The following is an 18323-nucleotide window of genomic DNA, read 5'->3' on the forward strand; positions in this document are numbered from 1 at the left end:
CTATTTTCTCGATCTGGCCGATTTTGCTCAGAGATACAGAACAATGTGCTCATTTGGATGAATTTGCTCGAGAGCGCACCAACGAAACTGCCGCCCACAGGAGTTCTATAAAAAGTCGACTGTTAAATCGGATAACGATGTCACAACGGTGCTGGGTACCATAGAATCCGGCACTGCTGCGGCCCTGATATAATGAAAATCCCTGTGGTCGTACTGGCGTACTTGCCGCTAGTAATAAATGCACTGGTCATAGTAGACTCTGCGCTCGCCACCGCATGCATTTACTACGACAAAACGTTCAACTGGGGGTGCGGGTCGACTGGCAACGGCCAGCGTGCGTACGCGTGCCGCTGCCGGAACGTTAATTGGCTAGGAACGGTGACGAACTGCATAGTGTCGAACTCGGACTCAAAGAAGGTCATCGAACATGCATTACGCCACGTGTCGCAGAGATGCAAGGACAGGGGCAACTACAATTATTCGCTCGAAGACATGTATGGCTTCTACCACAACGGCACGGCATTTCTGCGCGATCCCACACCTGAAGACCTGAAGCAGACGGTCAACACGACCTTGAGGGCCAACCCGAAGGAATTTAGCTGGTACTACACGAAGTTTCAGCTCTTCAATGATTCCGTGAGGAAATCGCAGTGGTTTGGGTGGATTCTTGTTTTTTACTGGGCTGCGGTAGTCGGCTTCGCCACGCTTTTCAACATCTGCGATCGTGTATTCGGTGTACGCCCGATGCGCTGGAACTGGGTTAAGAAGCATATCGCACTACCGTCCGTTTTTTCCGACTATCATGAGCGCACTTATTTCTTCTGCCGGATTCTCCCGCTAAACTTCCCTACAAGGCTTCATGGTCTGATTGTCACCGGTTTCGTGGCACTAACTGTGCTGCTGTGCTGCTTTGACTACAACATTAAGCTACCGCATCCATTCACGACATCGCAGTGGTTTATGGATCTGGATCTTATCAGTTACCGGGTGGACCTCATGGCCATATCCCTGTTTCCAGTCATCTATTTCTTTGGAATTCGCAACAACCCTTTCATTCCGCTCTCCGGCATGTCGTTCTCTACATTTAATTTCTACCACAAGTGGACTGCATACGCATGCTTTGTCCTTGCCGCGATCCATTCGTTAATATGGATTGTCTACAGTGAGAGCAAAGAGGGCGGGGGATTTAAAGCATGGTGGGGCGACGCCTATTTTAAATGGGGGTTGTTTGCAACGGTTTTGGCCGGGCTTCTTGTCCTGCATAGTGAAAAGTTCATTCGCCAAAGAACGTACGAATTCTTTCTGATACTGCACAAGCTCTTCAACATTGTCTTTATTGTATGCATGTATATGCACATCAAAACGCTGGGATGGCACGGCTGGGTCTGGTCGATGGTTGCCATCTACTGCTTCGAGCGTGTGGCCCGGATAGCTCGCATTGTACTTGCTGGAGGCATCAAGAAGGCCACATTAACAGATGTTGGGGATCGCGTGCTCAAGATGACAGTGGAGAAGCCAAAGCATTTCAAATATTACCCGGGGGCTTATGTTTTCGTTTATTTTATTAGTGGGAAGGATGCTTGGTTCTATCCATTCCAGTCGCACCCGTTCACCGTCCTTAATACACCCAAGATCGATGGCGACAACCTGGTGATTTATTTCAAAGTGCACAAGGGCGTGACGCAGCAGCTGCTAAACAGGATCTTTCTATCCGGGAAAGAGTCCATCGAATACAAGGTGCTTCTAGAAGGGCCCTATGGAAACACCATTCCGCGGCTTGCTGCTCCTGACCGGCGCTACGTGGGCGCCAGCGCAGGTCTTGGCGTAGCAGCGGTCTACCCACACTTCGTCTCTCTGTTGGACAAGGAAAGCCAGTTCACCCATTCATTCTACTGGATTATAAATGACCTTTCATATCTGCATTGGTTTTCGCATGAGCTGAGGTACCTGGCGGACCGGAACTGCGACATCAAAATTATTTACACGAGGAGCAATGAGTCGGCTAAAGAACTGACCCCAGATGTTGCCGATTCCGCCTCTGCGAAGTTCGTGGATTCGCTGGATATCTGCAGGCTCCTCCTGCGCCCAGATCTCAAAGAGATCGTGGAAGAGCAGATCCTGCTCTCGTCTAACCAGGCACAGGACGTCACGTTTATTAGCAGCGGCCCTTCGACCTTTAATGACCATTTCCGCTATGCTGTGAAATCTAGCATCACGGGCAAACTCCAGTGTGATGTCGACCTAGAGGAGGAAAGCTACACCTGGTAGATAGATACCATCTTATTAGTTAATTGTACTTATTTATTCCTCTTCCTGTATCTTAAGCAAATCCCGCCATGTCTCAACCAGCTTCTGCATGCTTTGCGGATTGAGCCCTGCCTCGACCACGTCCAGAGGTACCTGGTTTTCCGAGTGCTCCTTCGCTGCGAAGCGACCGATATTGTTTTCCGCAACCAGGCGCAGCTCCGGCTGCCCTTCGGCGTCAGGCTTCAGGGTGCACAGCTCGTTCCACGAAAACAGGAGCGGGTCCGTCTTCCGCGCAAACGGGTTCACGTCGATCAGCCAGACCTTTGTGAACGGCCGCGGGATGTACACGTCCGCAACAAAGGTGTCGTCCGGGAACCGCTGCAGCATCACTTCGTGCACGAAGTCTTCGATGGCCGTCCTCAGCTGCTCCTCCAGAGGCTTCAGGTAGTCGTAGTAGTTCAGGTCCCGCTGGCACGCGCCCAGGACCTCCCCATCTCGTACAAACACACGGAACTCCAGCGCCGGGTTCAGGTTGAACCACTCCCGCAGCACGAGCTCCGGCGCCGGCCGCTCCGCCCCACCGTCCACGCACTCGCGGAACGCGTCCTGCAGGTCGTGCATTACGTGACCAGACCCGTTCAGCAGCAGATACACATCGTTGGCCTCACTGCACTTCATCGAGTTATTCGGCAGCAGCCACGTTGCATCCTTCGGCGCGGACCAGTTCAGCTTTGGCGCCACCGCGCCGAACCGCGCGATCGCCTGCTTCACCCGCGCGTGCACCTCCGGGAAGTCCGCCACCGGGTCCACCGGCACGCACGACCGCTCGCTCGCGCTGTCGCCGCCCTCCCAGTCGCTGTACTCGTTTTCTGCCGTCTGCTCCAACTCCTGCGTGTAGAACGACACCGAGCCCTCCTCCTGCGCCAGCCTAATCCCGTCCTGCTCCAGATACCTCACGAAAGCCTCGGGCAGCGGCCGAATCACCTCGGCCCGCGGAGTGTGGCCCTTGAACGCCTCATACCAGCTGGAAAACGCGCATTTTTTGATGTGCTCTGCCGTCACCGCGATCTTTGTTAACGCCGCGTACTCCGTAGACATTTCCCAAGTTGTCGAGCCCCGATTTTCCCTTCAACCCGGCACTACTCAGCAGGCCATCCCGATGGAACAGCTCTTGGAGATCAAAGGATCAAGTATCCGTTTGTACGAAGGAAATTCCAGTGGCAAAAAGCTGATCGTTTGGCGGTAACTAAGGCGTTGTCAGCTGTGAAATCTAGCATCACGGGCAAACTCCAGTGTGATGTCGACCTAGAGGAGGAAAGCTACACCTGGTAGATAGATACCATCTTATTAGTTAATTGTACTTATTTATTCCTCTTCCTGTATCTTAAGCAAATCCCGCCATGTCTCAACCAGCTTCTGCATGCTTTGCGGATTGAGCCCTGCCTCGACCACGTCCAGAGGTACCTGGTGTTCCGAGTGCTCCTTCGCTGCGAAGCGACCGATGTTGTTTTCCGCGAAGCGACCGATGTAGTTTTCCGCAACCAGGCGCAGCTCCGGCTGCCCTTCGGCGTTGGGCTTCAGGGTGCACAGCTCGTTCCATGAAAACAGCAGCGGGTCCGTCTCCCGCGCAAACGGGTTCACGTCGATCAGCCAGACCTTTGTGAACGGCCGCGGGATGTACACGTCCGCAACAAAGGTGTCGTCCGGGAGCCGCTGCAGCATCACGTCGTGCACGAAGTCTTCAATGGCCGTCCTCAGCTTCTCCTCCAGCGGCTTCAGGTAGTCATAGTAGTTCAGGTCCCGCTGGCACGCGCCCAGGACCTCCCCACCTCGTACAAACACGCGGAACTCCAGCGCCGGGTTCACGTCGAGCCACTCTCGCAGCACCAGCTCCATCACCGGCTCATCCTCGGTGCTGGCCAACCAATCGAGAAGTGTGTCGCTCACGTCGCAGGCTACGTGGCTGGACCCGTTCAGCAGCAGATACACATCGTTGGCCTCATTGCACTTCATCGAGTAATTCCGCAGCCGCCACATCGCATCCTTCGGCGCGGACCGGTTCAGCTTTGGCGCCACCGCGCCGAACCGCGCGATCGCCTGCTTCACCCGCGCGTGCACCTCCGGGAAGTCCGCCACCGGGTCCAGCGGCACGAACGACCGCTCACTCGCGCTGTCGCCGCCCTCCCAGTCGCTGTACTCTCCGTCCGTCGTAGGCTCCAGTTCCTGGCCGTAGAAATACTTCGAGCCCTCTTCGCGCGCCAGCCTGATCCCGCGCTGATCCACGTAGCTCACGAACTCCTCGGGCAGCGGCCGAATCACCTCGGCCCGCGGAGTGTGGCCCTTGAACGCCTCATACCAGCTGGAAAACGCGCATTTTTTTTTGAGCTCTGCCGTCACCGCGATCCCTGTTAACGCCGCGTCCTCCGTAGACATTTCCCAAGTTGTCGAGCCCCGATTTTCCCTTCAACCCGGCACTACTCAGCAGGCCATCCCGATGGAACAGCTCTTGGAGATCAAAGGATCAAGTATCCGTTTGTACGAAGGGAAATTCCAGTGGCAAAAATCTGATCGTTTGACGGTAACTTAGGCGTTGTCAGCATAAACAAACAACCTTAACTTCTCTAGCAGCAAGTAAGGCTTCTGGGGCGCGGAATCAGGAAGTATATTAAGATGCCACCGAAGGTCAGTGCCAGCAATGCGACGTTCAAAAACCGCGAGAAGCCGCAGGAAGTGAGAAAGGCGAACATTATTGCTGCCAGAGCAGTCGCGGATGCGATCAGAACGTCGCTGGGCCCCAAGGGCATGGACAAGATGATCAAGACGGCGCGCGGGGAGATCCTGATCTCGAACGACGGGCACACGATACTGAAGCAGATGGCGATCCTGCACCCGGTGGCGAAGATGCTGGTGGAGGTGTCTGCGGCGCAGGACTCTGAGGCGGGCGACGGGACGACGTCGGTGGTGATTCTGACCGGGGCGCTGTTGGGCGCGGCGGAGAAGCTGCTGGCCAAGGGCATTCACCCGACGATCATCGCTGAGTCGTTCCAGCGCGCCGGGCAGCGCGCGGTGGAGGTGCTGCTGGGGATGTCGAAGCGGATTTCACTGCAGGACCGCGCAGAACTGGTGCGCGCGGCGAGCACGTCGCTGAGCTCGAAGATTGTGTCGCAGTACTCGACGTTCCTGGCGCCGCTCGCGGTGGACTGTGTGCTGAGCCTGACGAACGAGGCTTCGACGAACGTGGACTTGAATGACATCCGGCTCGTGAAGAAGGTCGGCGGGACCATCGACGACACCGAGATGGTAGACGGCGTGGTGCTCACGCAGAACATTGTGAAAAGCGCGGGCGGCCCGGTCAGAATGGAGAAGGCCAAGATTGGATTAATCCAGTTCCAGATCTCGCCTCCCAAGCCAGACACCGAGAACAACATCGTGGTCAACGACTACAGGCAGATGGACAAGATATTGAAGGAGGAGCGGGCATACCTGTTGAAGATCTGTAAGAAAATCAAGAAGGCGAAGTGCAATGTCCTGCTCATCCAGAAATCGATCTTGAGAGACGCAGTCAACGAGCTCGCCTTGCATTTCTTGTCCAAGCTAAATATAGTGGTCATCAAGGACGTCGAGCGAGACGAGATTGAGTTCCTGTCCAAGAGTTTGGGGTGCAAGCCTATTTCCGATGTAGAGCTGTTCACCGAAGACAGGCTTGGTTCTGCAGACTTGGTTGAGGAAATCGACAGCGACGGAACCAAGATTGTCAAGATCACCGGTATAAAGACTGGCAACGCGAAGCCCACCGTCTCCTGCATTGTCCGCGGCGCAAACAACGTCGTGCTTGACGAGACTGAGAGATCGCTGCACGACGCACTGTGCGTGATCCGCTGTCTGGTTAAGGAACGTGCCTTGATTGCCGGTGGCGGCGCGCCAGAAATCGAGGTTTCGCGCACGATCATGAGGGAGTCGCGCGCCATGCAGGGAGTTGAGGCGTTTGTTTGGCAGGAGTTTGCCGAAGCCTTGGAGGTGATTCCAACGACTCTGGCGGAGAACGCGGGTCTGAACAGCATCAAGGTCGTCACAGAGCTGCGTTCGAGGCACGAGAGTGGTGAGACCAATGCAGGCATATCCGTGAGGCGTTCGGGCACCACCAATACATACGATGAACACATATTGCAGCCGGTGTTGGTCAGCACCAGCGCCATTACTCTCGCTGCAGAGTGCGTCAAATCCATCCTACGTATTGACGACATCACTTTCAGCCGCTGAGTTCTCGCCCGCTGCTTCCGCGCTGTACATATAAATATACTTTAATACCAAATAGAATGAATGAAGTAAATTACTTGCGCTGACGCTACTCTATGGGCGCGGGCCCTGCGGCTTGAGGTACTTCACCGCGCTTTTGCTGAATATGTACGACGCTCCGCTCAGCACGGTCGTGGCGCCCACCACGTAGCCTAGGTAGCGGTACGCTCTGCGCCACCACGGATCCCCCTCGCCTTCCGTTTCGGGCCTTGCCTCGTCGGGACCCAGCGCCAGCACAACAAGACCGCACCCGAGATACACCATCTGGAGGAACGTGTTCCACTTTGAGATCAGCGTCGGCTTGACCTCTGCGCTGGGGTACCGAAAGAAGTCGCAGTACGTGCCCCACGTCACCTTCCCGTACACAGCCCGCATCGAGGCATACCTGTAGTAGATGGCGCTCAGCGCAAGCAGCCCGTCCCGTCCCAGGATCAGACTCGCAATTGGCAGCGGGATCAGCTGCGGACCCGTCGGTAGCGTCAGACCAGCCGTCGTAACGATCATCAGTAGCTTGTCTGCCATGGGATCCAGAATCGTCCCTGCCACGGTCCTGCTCTTGTACTTGCGCGCCAGGTAGCCATCTAGGAAATCCGTGACACACGAATATGCAAACAGACAGAACGCCGGCATGAGCTGCTGCGTCATAATGCAATGCCCGATGAAGGGCGCACACGCTATGCGTGACATCGTCAGGATATTGGGAACCGTCCATATCACTGACTTCGGCGCAGCGTCATGTGTCTGCTGTTCGCTGGGCGGGCCTGCCCTGCAAGAGTAACTCCGCCCAACGAGCACTCCAGGCACCATCCACCTGTTTCCTGCTATACGGGCACGGACCTCCAGCGCTGGTAGCCTCCATAGTGGGCTGAGTGGCTTTACAATCATGGCTACCGGCTAGCTAGCTAAGAAAGAGACCGATGGATGGGCCAACTAACGTCTACGTGAAAATTTAGTACTTTTGGCAGCGATGAGCCAGCGATATCTGTGGCCTCGCCTGCAAATAGAAAGACCTACCAGGGGTCCTGAAGTAACTTCTCCGAGCCGACTACAGCCCTCCGATACGGAAGGCGGTCCTCTATTTGGCGCTTACGGACGTCAATCGGTGTCGTAGTCATTCCAGCATGGATCACCGAGATTCCTCACTAAAAATTTCTTGATCGCCGCTAGGGAGCAGTAACAGCTAACTGCAGAGCGTGGCTAAAGGTCGCTCTGAGTCGCTTATCTTGGCATTCAGGCGTGGGAACATAGCGTACGGCTTCTTTGCCGGTCTTCACACATTTGCGAGCAACGCAGCACGGAAGAGAAACAACATGAACGTGCTCGTGTACAATGGGCCCGGTGCGTCGCCGGAGTCTGTGAGACAGACGCTGCTCGAACTAAGGAGACTGCTGGAGCCGCACTATGCGGTGTCTACAGTTCAGGCCAAGGCCTTGTCGAGCGAGCCGTGGCAGGGGAAGACGGCAGCGCTCGTGTTCCCCGGGGGTGCGGACCTGCCGTTTGGCAGGGAGTGCAAGGCCGCTCTGCCGGCTATAAGGCGGTACGTGAGCCAGCTCGGCGGGACATACATTGGGTTCTGTGCGGGAGGATACTTCGGGAGCAGCCGGGTGGAATTCGATGTCGACGGGCCACTGGAGGTGGTGGGCCCACGAGAACTGCAGTTCTTCCCCGACGTCGCCCGGGGGCCTGCCTTTTCAGGTTTCCAGTACAGCTCGGAGGAGGGGGCACGCGCGGCAATGCTAAAATCATCGGAAGCAGGAGCCGGGTCTTTTGCTTGTTACTACAATGGTGGATCTGTGTTTCTCGATGCCCATAAGTATGGAAACGTCAGCATTCTAGCATCTTTTGAAGAAGAGGTCGATATCCCTACCGATATGGAGCCCGCCGCACCTCGTGCTGCAGTAGTGCTGTGCTCTGTGGGCAAGGGAAAGGCATTGCTCACCTCGCCACACCCGGAGTTTAATCCGAGCTCGATGTGTGCCGCGCAGGATGGACTGGCCCCCGGACTTCTTGCGAAACTGAGAGAGCATGAGCTATCGCGGGCGCATTTCATGCGGTATATCTTAACAGAGGCAGGGTTGGATTGCAATGAGGCCATTACACGTCTACCTCCCAGTCTGACTCCGCTGCTGCTTTGTTCGCCGTCACGTCCTGAACTGGTGTCCAGATTCGTGGAAGGTTTCAAGGAGTCTTCTAAGCCCCTAGCCACCTATCATATACTGGAGGACAACTCTGACAAGTTTGCTTTGCACGAGGGCTTTGAGAGATATTCTTGTGCAGAAGGTTTTCTACAGGACCACGATCCCGAGACTGCTACAAAACAGCTGGTTCTTGGGGCGCACGGCCAGGTACTTCCCCCACGCTCTTTGACCCCAAACTTCGATATGGAGAGGTATTTTGCCAGTTTGGAAAAGGATACAGGTATTGGCTCTGTGCTCCTCTATGGTGATGTGGTAACCTCGACCAGCGTTCTATTGGATTCCAATAAAAAGCTCCTTGGTCTCCTGCCTGAAAATTCAGTATTGCATGTTGGCTCATTGCAGCTTTCAGGACGAGGGCGCGGGAGCAATTCTTGGGTAAATCCGAGAGGAGTTTCCGCTTCCACTACCTGTATCTCCTTGCCATTAGTTTCTCCTATAACAGGCAAACATATTTCGATTGTTTTTGTCCAGTACCTGGCTATTCTGGCATATTGTGAGGCCATCTTATCCTATGGATCGGGCTTTGAAGATATTCCAATTAGGATTAAGTGGCCCAACGATATGTATGTTTTGAAGCCTCACTACTATTATCAAAATAAACTCAGGTTGCTGGGTGGGGGGGTAAATGCGAAACTACCCGTGCCAGCAGACGCAGAAGAATCGTACGCTAAAATATCAGGATTGTTGGTAAATAGCAACCTGATGAATAATAAGTATTCTCTGCTACTGGGCTGTGGTTTAAATGTCTCTAATGAACTACCAACTGTATCGTTAAAGTCATGGGTTGATATTTTAAACGTCGAAAGGAAGAACATGGGGTTGAACTTATTGCCTGAATTAAGTGCGGAAGAATTACTGGCGAAATATATGAATAAGTTGGATATTATTCTCAAAGACTTTGTGAATCACGGTCCTCATGTCATACTACCAAGGTATTATAAACTGTGGATGCACTCTGGCCAGGTTATAACCTTAACGGAGCATAATTGCAGAGCGAAAATTAGCGGAATCACGCCTGATTATGGGCTGTTAATAGCCAATGAACTAAAACAGAATTCCAATGATGAATATACCGGAAAAGTGTATCACTTGCAGCCCGATGGGAACACTTTTGATATATTCCGCGGTCTGCTGTCGCGTAGAGCAGGATAGAGCGCTGATATATAGCCAACACTTTGAAAAGAATTATGTTTTTGATAAAACACAAAACATTAAAGATACATATTTACGTTAATTAATAGTGGGATGCTATAACATATACAGAAGTTCATAAGTGAGAAATCTATCTCATTTTTATTAGTGATTGCAATAAAAATTTTAGTTATCCAAGGTATCTCACGAACAGTATCAATGTGTGCCATTCTCATCTTTCTGCTCCTTATCGTTGTTGTTAAAGCTTGGTGAATATGAAGGAGAGCGAGGGCTATACTGTGGTGAAGTAGGGGAATATGATGGTGAAGTAGGGGAATATGATGGTGAGGTTGGAGAATAACTTGGTGATGTTGGGGAGTATGATGGTGATGTTGGGGAGTATGATGGTGATGTTGGGGAATATGATGGGGAAGTAGGAGAGTAGCTTGGTGATGTAGGAGAGTAGCTTGGAGAGGTAGGTGAGTAACTTGGAGAGGTAGGAGAATAGCTTGGAGAGGTAGGAGAATAGCTTGGAGAGGTAGGAGAATAGCTTGGAGAGGTAGGAGAATATGATGGTGATGTAGGAGAGTACGATGGTGATGTAGGAGAGTACGATGGCGAAGTAGGCGAATAACTTGGCGAAGTCGGAGAATAACTTGGCGAAGTAGGCGAGTAGCTTGGCGAGGTAGGCGAGTACGATGGCGAGGTAGGCGAGTACGATGGCGAAGTAGGAGAATACGATGGCGAAGTTGGTGAATATGATGGCGAAGTCGGAGAGTAGCTTGGAGACGTTGGCGAATATGCAGGAGATGTTGGGGAGAAACCAGGTGAAGAAACATCCCCAAAGCCTGGAGATGTCGGACCATTGCCGTAGCCACTGAATGGAGAAGTCGCGCCACCATAGTCTGCGCCACCGTAAGCTGTGAAGCCACCGCTTGCTATAGCATCCGAAGTACCTGCTTCTACCAACGGCGAGAACATTAACTCGTCTTTAATGTCAACCTTCGTATTGACCAAACCAGCGTCACTGTTGTATGGAGTAGCACCACCGTCATTAACTTCTACTGCCGTGCTCAACTTCTGTTCCGGCATGTACTTGATCAAGGACTCATCGTCAATCATCACATCGAAAGAGCCAGTCCCTATCGGAGCCATTTGCCCTAATATAACATTTTCAGAAACACCACTGCAGTCGTCCAGCTCAGCGGCTGCGCCAGCCTCAAACAAAATCTCCACAGTCTCTTCGAAGGAGCACCTCATGAGCGCACCAGTGTCGGCCCTGTTGAATCCATGACGCGTCACCGACATCAAGAACCCTTGGGAGGTCATGACATCAACCAAGAGGGCCATATGACGATAGTTCACATAGGAACCATCGGATGCGATAACGTTGTACACTTCCTTGTACAACGCAGCACGACCGGCTTCAATACCAAGCACATTCATTATGTCAATGAATGAGTTGGTATATATGCGAGTAGGGTCGACACCAGGAACGGACATAACCTCTGACAAATTAACACCATCTGTTTCCAAAACCCACTCTGGTATTTTGTGGTATTCTCCTGTTTCACTAGGAACCTTGCGGTCGTACTTCATCATGACCACACGTGTAATATCTTGAACACCCCGCAGAGTAATACTTTCCAACATGGTGTTCTCAATTTTCTTTAGCATATGATCTTCCTCTGCTTCTGCTTCCGCATCTAATGTTTTGGGATCACGAACCACACGACAGCGGATAATCAACTTTTCAGCATTGTCTTCTGACCATATAACAAATAAGTCATTCTTAAATGTTTCCTTGATTTTTTCACCAACTTGACCCATCGTTAGGTCTTTGTCAGTCATGGCAACACGATCCAATTCCAAACGTAATAACCATGGAGACTGATGCTTCAAAGACGCCTCGGTCTCTTCATCCATCAAAGAAAAGTGCAATTGTATAATTTCCTCATCCTCTTCAATCACAGTAGAGCTAGGATCAGGGTCATAGTAAATCTCTGAAGCGACTGTTACACTTTTCAATGTGGTATGTTCGATAGCAGATCTAATCAATTTGGCCTTCTCCTGATCAGTCGCATATGATTCTTCCAAGTACACAGTTAAGGATGGCGTCTTCATATTCTTAGCGACATTTAAGATTTCCTTCAAACGAGGCACACCAGATGTGACCTTCTTCGAGGCAACACCAGCAAAATGGAAGGTGTTTAAGGTCATCTGTGTAGCGGGCTCACCAATAGATTGAGCAGCTAGCACACCGACCATTTCCCCTGGATGAACGATAGATCTCAAGAATTGAGCTTCAATATTGTTCAATACCCATTCAAAAGTCTGTTTGGTTAACCTGTATTCTGTTATCACTCTGCGTGTTGCTAAACGAGAACGTAGCAGACAGCAGAATAGTGTAATGGCATTTTCCTGAGCCTCTTGTAAAATTTGTGATTTACCGCGTAAAACAAGTAGCCGTTCTTGTAGTCCCCTTACACCTTGAACAACATCCTGAATGGATAAATCAGTGGGCTTTGTAGAGTCAATACGGAATGTCTGCTGAGCATTCTGGATAATACGCCTGATATTAACTGGCAGTGGCCAGTTATGCTCACCGTCCATAAATATCTTTCTCAGGAAGTGGCGATCCTGGACTAACTGTTTGTATTCCTCATCCAACAAATTCTGAAGTTTTAGATCGCCAACAATTTCAGTTCCCGATTCTAATAGATTAGGGTCCAATGCATAGTTTGGATTTAGTAAATCGATACGGTAACGTTTCTCAAACGCCAAGTCGGAGCCTGGGATGGTATCGATCGACTGCTTTTCTATGTGTGCAGCATCCATACCATCCTCACCATAGACAAACTGGATGATATTTCCGAGAGAGTTTCTAGTTGTACCATCGTAATGCACCATAATATCCTCCAGTGCCTTGACCAAACGACGTTGAATGTAACCTGTTTCAGCAGTCTTAACCGCAGTATCAATCAAACCTTCACGGCCACCCATAGCGTGGAAGAAAAACTCCTGAGGGGTCAACCCTCTTAGGTACGAGTTTTCTACGAAACCCTTCGATTCTGGAGAGTAGTCATCCTTAGAGAAATGAGGTAGTGTACGGTCGGCAAATCCAAATGCAATACGCTTACCTTCGACCGACTGTTGGCCTACACATGCAGACATCTGTGCAATGTTGATAAAGGAACCCTTAGAACCTGCGCTGACCATCTGCTTGACGTTGTTCAGGTCCTTTAGATTAACTTCTGCAGAGCGACCAGCCTTGTCTCTAGCTTCATTCAAGTAACGCACGACATTATCCTCAAAAGATTCCCGAAGTGTCATACCGTGTTTGGCAGTCAACAAATTAGCTTGTGCTTCTTTAGTGACTTCCTCTACCTTTTTCTTGGCAAGAGCAATTGCGTCTGTGATTTCCCTCATTGTCTTTTCATCAGCAATGGTATCACCAATACCGATAGAGAACCCATTATGGAGCAGCCAGTAATTGACTACCTTTTGAATGTTACCAAATAACTTGGCACATACTTCAGGGCCCTTTTCTCTGGTAACAACATGGATGAGACCACCGCTTGAAGAGCCAACGGTTTTCTTGTCTACTACCCCGAAGATGATCTGTCCGTCGATAATCAACATGCCGTTATCCTTTGGTGATAGGTAGGTGGTACCCTCGTCGAATCTCTGTAAGTGGATACCACTAGGAATAGCCATGGATAATAGCTGCTTACCAGACCACAGTGGTTTTGGCTTTAGAATTGTTGGCGTTGGAATGACACCATCCCAATCTGGAATCCAATAAAGCATGTTTAAAACTTGATCTAACTCAATAAAAGTGTCTCTCAATGTCATTTTCCGAATGCCACATAAGGTATCCTGCACAATACCCATACATGGCTTGTTCGACTGAGGTGAAACAATTTGTAGGGGCACAGCACATAGTTGTGACAGTTCTGCCCGTGTTTCCTCTGACTGTGGAACGTGTAAGTTCATTTCGTCACCATCGAAATCAGCGTTATAAGGCGAGGTGACAGATAAATTTAGCCTAAAGGTGGAATACGGCATAACTTTAACTCTGTGCGCCATCATGGACATCTTGTGCAATGACGGCTGCCGGTTAAATAGCACCGGATCGTCGTCCATAATATGACGTTCGACTTTCCAACCATATTGGAGCTGTATATCACCAGCACGCTTGCTATATCTCAAATCGATACGGTCACCGTTGTCACGGATGACATATTTAGCTCCGGGGTGCTCATTCGGGCCATTCCGCACCAGTTGTGTTAGACGATCGATATTGTAAGGAGTAACGACTTCCGGATACGTCAGAGTTTTCGCTATCGACTTCGGCACACCGACTTGGTCCAGATCTAGGTTTGGGTCACCTGAAATAACGGTACGAGCGGAGAAATCAACACGTTTGCCCATAAGATTACCTCTGATACGACCTTCCTTCCCCTTCAACCGTGCACGGATAGATTTGATCGGTCTTCCCGATTTCTGAACTGCTTGAGGTTGACCGGCAATATCATTGTCCATATACGTCGCAACGTGGAATTGGAGTAGGGACTCAGATTCCTGAATCACATGCTGAGGCGAACCGTTAATCTCCAGCCGCTGCACATTGATATTTGCCTTTAGGATATCACCCAACTTATAGGTCAAGTCATCCTCACCTCTCTGCGACTCGTTAAACGAGATAGATGGGCGCACAGGTGGCGGTGGGACCGGCAAGACAGTTAGCAACATCCATTCGGGGCGAGAAAAGTCCTCGTTGAACCCAAGCCTCCAGGAGTCCTCGGGTGATATATGCTTGAAAACATTCAATATTTCCTCAGCAGAGATAATGCGCTTCTCGGGCTGGTCCGCGTCTTCGGCGTTCTTGTCTTTCTTCCATGTACCAACCAATGAGAGACCATCCTTACGGATACTTGGCTGTGCGTTACCGCAGCCGCCCCGAGAAATATATTTGCTGGGATCGTCTTCGGAGGGCACCTCGGTGTCGCAAACCATCTTAGCCTTACATAATGACCATACTGCGTTGAATCGCCGTTTGGGATCCTTGATCTTGATCGCTTGCCGCATGAGCTCGTTGTATTCATCTAACAGCAGCTTGCCGCAGTGCATGCATACGCACTCACAGACCTTTTTGATCTTCGAGATGAACCCAATATGGAACACGGGCTTCGCCAGCTCGATGTGCCCGAAGTGGCCCGGGCAGTCGTTCATGCCCTCGCCACACGTCTGACACTTGAAGTTCCGGTCGATGGAGCCCAGCCGGGGGTCGTTCAGCCCTCCCACCTTTGCGCGCATCTGCGTCTCGTCCATCGTCTCTGGAAACTCAATCTTGGCCACCGAAATCGCCCGCACCTCCTCGGGCGAGAACAGCCCAAACTGCACCTCCTTGATGGTCCGCAGAGGCGCGCTCGAATACGGAAAGTCCACCATCGCTGTGTCGTACTACCGCTCCCGGAGATACACCCGTTTGCAAGTTCGTGTGTGCACCTGACGCCCAGCCGCCACTCGCAATCCTCGTTTACGCCGACCGCTTTGTTTCGCTCCCTTGCCGCAACAACGAAGCTCTGTTATATGTGCCGCTCGAGACCCTAAGCCTGCTCCTGTCGAACACACGCTCACGCGCAGAAACCTCGTGTCTATACCTTGCAGCTCTGGAATTGGTTCGCGCCAGACCTGCTTATTGCCTTGGCGAACACCTATGCTCGTGTAATCTCAGCTGGAATCGACGAAAAACGGACTCCACAACTAGCAGCAAAACGTATGGTAATGGATAAGTGCAGGGGATGAAACAGACTGTATCAAATCCTTACGAGCACAGCAAACGTGTATGTCTCCACGTGTACAGTAGCTCTCATTAACTATATGAACACTACAGAAGCCGAATTTTTATTTTTTCACAGGTTTGCCACCGAAAAATTTTCACCAACTCTCGTACCATATGACATTTGATCGACAGCGAGGGGAGAGCGGCAAGAGCAGATCTCATCGGCAGGCCGGCGGCAAGCACGAAGCAGCACGTGCGCGGGACAGTGCGGCACGGAGTGCTGCGGGCTAGGGCGGCGCGCGAGCCTGGGCGACGCATTGCGGCGCGCGGTCAGCTGAACATCTTGGAAAGGGCCTTTTTCTGCTGCTCGCGCAGCTTCTGCTTCAGCGCGCGGGCGTTGACGATGGCCTGCGCAATGCCGGCGTCGCCCGGCTGGTAGGTGGCGGCGAGCTCGAGGTCGGTGAGGGCCATCTCCGGGTCCTTGAGGTGGTGGTATGCCAGGCCGCGGCGGTAGAGTGCCTTGGCCTTGGCCTTGTCGTCCGCGGCGCCGTGCAGGACCTCGGAGGCGGCGGAGAGCACGCGCTGGTGGTTGCCGGCCTTCAGGGCGGCCAGCGCGAGGTTGAGGTGGACGGCGACCTTGAGCTGCTCGAGCGCGGCGACATCTGCGTCCGGCAGGTCGTCCGGGAAGTACTCCTGCAGGAAGCCGGCGGCCTTGGCGTACTTCTGGACGGCAACGTCGAAGCGGGCAGCCTGGAGCTGTGCGGTGCCGATGGCCTTGACGGCCTCAACGGCGCGGATGACGCTGCGGGGGTCGGCCAGGTCGACCTTCGCGTCGTCGGCCAGGGTCTCCTCGTAGTCGTCGCCGTACTCGTCTGCGGGCGTAGCCTCGGCGTCCGCGGGCACCTCGTAGGACGCAGGCAGGATGCCGCAGGCGTCGATGCGGACGTCCGCAAGCGGACGGTCCGCGGCGGTCTCCTGGCGCTCGATGGCGCGCACGACGCGCTTGCCCTGGATCACCTCGCCGAACACGACGTGCTTGCCGTCCAGGTGCGGCGTGGGCGCGCACGTGATGAAGCACTGCGAGCCGTTGGTGTTGGGGCCGGCGTTGGCCATCGACAGCAGGAACGGCCGGTCGTGCTTGCGCGCGAAGTTCTCGTCCTCGAACTTCTCGCCGTAGATGGACTCGCCACCCGTGCCGTCGCCGTTGGTGAAGTCGCCGAACTGGCACATGAAGCCCTTGATCACGCGGTGGAACAGCGAGCCCTGGTAGCAGAGCGGCACGCCGGGCTTGGTGCGACACTCGCCCGCGTCGCCCGCGCACAGCCGGACAAAGTTTTCCGCGGTCTTGGGCGTCACGTCGCTGTACACCTCGAACACGACGCGGCCCGCGGGCTTGCCTCCGATGCTCAAGTCAAAGTACGTCTTCTGTCTTTCGGTCATGGTGCGCTGGCCGGCCGCCCCGGCGGCTGCGCGCCGCGGCGCCGCTGCTTATATAGAGAAAAATACAAACGTGGAATGTGCTAGAAACCGCGCGCTAGTCCACAGGCGCGGGCGCGCGCGCCGCGGGCCCGGGCGCCGGCGGCTCCGGGGTGGCGGAGTCGTCGTGCTCCGCGCCGCTGGCCGCGCCCTCGCTCTCCGCCGCGCCCTCGCTCTCCGCGCCGCTGTCCGCGCCGTCCGTGTCCTCCGCGCTCCACACGCCGCCGCGCGCCTCGTCGACGTCCACCAGGTCGCGCAGCGCGCTCTCGTAGCGCACCTCCGCGCGCACGCCGTCCGCCAGCCCGCGGATGTGCCCGTTGTCCTCGACGATCTCGCCCGTGCGCAGGTCCACCACGTCGCCCTGGTCGTCCAGCGCCTCGTACTTCTCGATGATCCGCGTCCACGCCTGCTTCATGTTCTCGTCTGCGCGCCGGTGGCGCTCCATCACCTCCGCGTCCGACAGCCGCGGGATCGGCTCGTTCTCACGCGACATCACGTACACGACGCCCGCCGGCCGCGTGTCCGCCGCCGGCGGCGCGGGCCGCTCGTCCAGCAGCTCGCGCAGCGCGCCCGTCAGCCGCCGTAGCCGCCCCGTTCTGCGCTTCTTGATCATGGTGGCGCGCGCCCATGCGCCGCGGGCCCCGCGCCCGCTATATGCGCTCGGTCACGTGGTCCAAGGGTCACGTGACACGCCGTCCCAGACTACACCTATCTACAGCCCGCAGCTCACCGGTCCACCGTGCGCACGCGCTCGCGGTTGCCCTGCGCCGCCCAGCACGCCTTGAACCGCGCCATGTCCGCCGCGCACGCCCGCCAGTCCCCGGTCTCCGCGTGGCACAGCTGCAGCGCCATATTCTCGACGTAGCAGCCCGTCTGCGCGATCCGCCTGTCCCACTCCTCCGGGTCCGTGTCCTGCTTGAGCGCCGCGTACTCCTCCACCGCCTGCTTGTAGTACTCTGTGTCTCCTGCCATGCTTGTTGGTACCGGCCAGGGCCGGGGGCTACGGCGCCGGTTAAGAGCACTGGCGGGGCGCACGTAAGCGAACGTCCAGAGCGATATTCGACAGAAGAATCTCACAGCCTCTGATTCTGAGACGGTGGCAAGTTTCCCGAAAAAACACACGTAACGACATAGTAGTTGCGGGACGGTCAACAAGCGCAGAGGAACAACACAGAAGTGGTACGTGT

At 53.8% G+C, this 18323-nt stretch overlaps 10 protein-coding genes across 10 annotated transcripts; 3 read left to right on the forward strand and 7 right to left on the reverse strand.

Annotated features, from left to right (window-relative positions):
* Window positions 1-192: 192 nt before the first annotated feature.
* On the forward strand, window positions 193-2268 carry FRE1 (ferric/cupric-chelate reductase; the record flags this gene model as incomplete). The annotated part of the gene is made up of 1 exon (NM_209529.1): window positions 193-2268. The coding sequence occupies one exon, from the start codon at window positions 193-195 to the stop codon at window positions 2266-2268; it is 2076 nt and encodes a 691-aa protein (NP_984176.1).
* Window positions 2269-2301: 33 nt separating this feature from the next.
* On the reverse strand, window positions 2302-3345 carry AGOS_ADR081C (cell division cycle protein 123 family protein; the record flags this gene model as incomplete). The annotated part of the gene is made up of 1 exon (NM_209530.1): window positions 2302-3345. The coding sequence occupies one exon, from the start codon at window positions 3343-3345 to the stop codon at window positions 2302-2304; it is 1044 nt and encodes a 347-aa protein (NP_984177.1).
* Window positions 3346-3612: 267 nt separating this feature from the next.
* AGOS_ADR082C (cell division cycle protein 123 family protein) lies at window positions 3613-4680 on the reverse strand (the record flags this gene model as incomplete). Its single annotated transcript, NM_209531.1, has 1 exon — window positions 3613-4680. One exon carries the CDS (start codon window positions 4678-4680, stop codon window positions 3613-3615), a length of 1068 nt encoding a protein of 355 aa, NP_984178.1.
* Window positions 4681-4917: 237 nt separating this feature from the next.
* On the forward strand, window positions 4918-6507 carry CCT4 (chaperonin-containing T-complex subunit CCT4; the record flags this gene model as incomplete). Its single annotated transcript, NM_209532.1, has 1 exon — window positions 4918-6507. The coding sequence occupies one exon, from the start codon at window positions 4918-4920 to the stop codon at window positions 6505-6507; it is 1590 nt and encodes a 529-aa protein (NP_984179.1).
* Window positions 6508-6597: 90 nt separating this feature from the next.
* CRD1 (cardiolipin synthase) lies at window positions 6598-7428 on the reverse strand (the record flags this gene model as incomplete). The annotated part of the gene is made up of 1 exon (NM_209533.2): window positions 6598-7428. The coding sequence occupies one exon, from the start codon at window positions 7426-7428 to the stop codon at window positions 6598-6600; it is 831 nt and encodes a 276-aa protein (NP_984180.2).
* A 425-nt stretch (window positions 7429-7853) lies between these two features.
* Window positions 7854-9893, forward strand: BPL1 (biotin--[acetyl-CoA-carboxylase] ligase BPL1; the record flags this gene model as incomplete). The annotated part of the gene is made up of 1 exon (NM_209534.1): window positions 7854-9893. The coding sequence occupies one exon, from the start codon at window positions 7854-7856 to the stop codon at window positions 9891-9893; it is 2040 nt and encodes a 679-aa protein (NP_984181.1).
* A 195-nt stretch (window positions 9894-10088) lies between these two features.
* Window positions 10089-15326, reverse strand: RPO21 (DNA-directed RNA polymerase II subunit RPB1; the record flags this gene model as incomplete). The annotated part of the gene is made up of 1 exon (NM_209535.2): window positions 10089-15326. One exon carries the CDS (start codon window positions 15324-15326, stop codon window positions 10089-10091), a length of 5238 nt encoding a protein of 1745 aa, NP_984182.2.
* Window positions 15327-15990: 664 nt separating this feature from the next.
* On the reverse strand, window positions 15991-17100 carry CPR6 (peptidylprolyl isomerase CPR6; the record flags this gene model as incomplete). Its single annotated transcript, NM_209536.2, has 1 exon — window positions 15991-17100. The coding sequence occupies one exon, from the start codon at window positions 17098-17100 to the stop codon at window positions 15991-15993; it is 1110 nt and encodes a 369-aa protein (NP_984183.1).
* Window positions 17101-17194: 94 nt separating this feature from the next.
* On the reverse strand, window positions 17195-17749 carry SCM3 (Scm3p; the record flags this gene model as incomplete). The annotated part of the gene is made up of 1 exon (NM_209537.1): window positions 17195-17749. The coding sequence occupies one exon, from the start codon at window positions 17747-17749 to the stop codon at window positions 17195-17197; it is 555 nt and encodes a 184-aa protein (NP_984184.1).
* A 113-nt stretch (window positions 17750-17862) lies between these two features.
* On the reverse strand, window positions 17863-18108 carry COA4 (Coa4p; the record flags this gene model as incomplete). The annotated part of the gene is made up of 1 exon (NM_209538.1): window positions 17863-18108. One exon carries the CDS (start codon window positions 18106-18108, stop codon window positions 17863-17865), a length of 246 nt encoding a protein of 81 aa, NP_984185.1.
* Between the last annotated feature and the right edge of the window lie 215 nt (window positions 18109-18323).

This window comes from Eremothecium gossypii, chromosome IV (assembly GCF_000091025.4).
Source record: "Eremothecium gossypii ATCC 10895 chromosome IV, complete sequence".
NCBI classification, from domain to species: domain Eukaryota; kingdom Fungi; phylum Ascomycota; class Saccharomycetes; order Saccharomycetales; family Saccharomycetaceae; genus Eremothecium; species Eremothecium gossypii.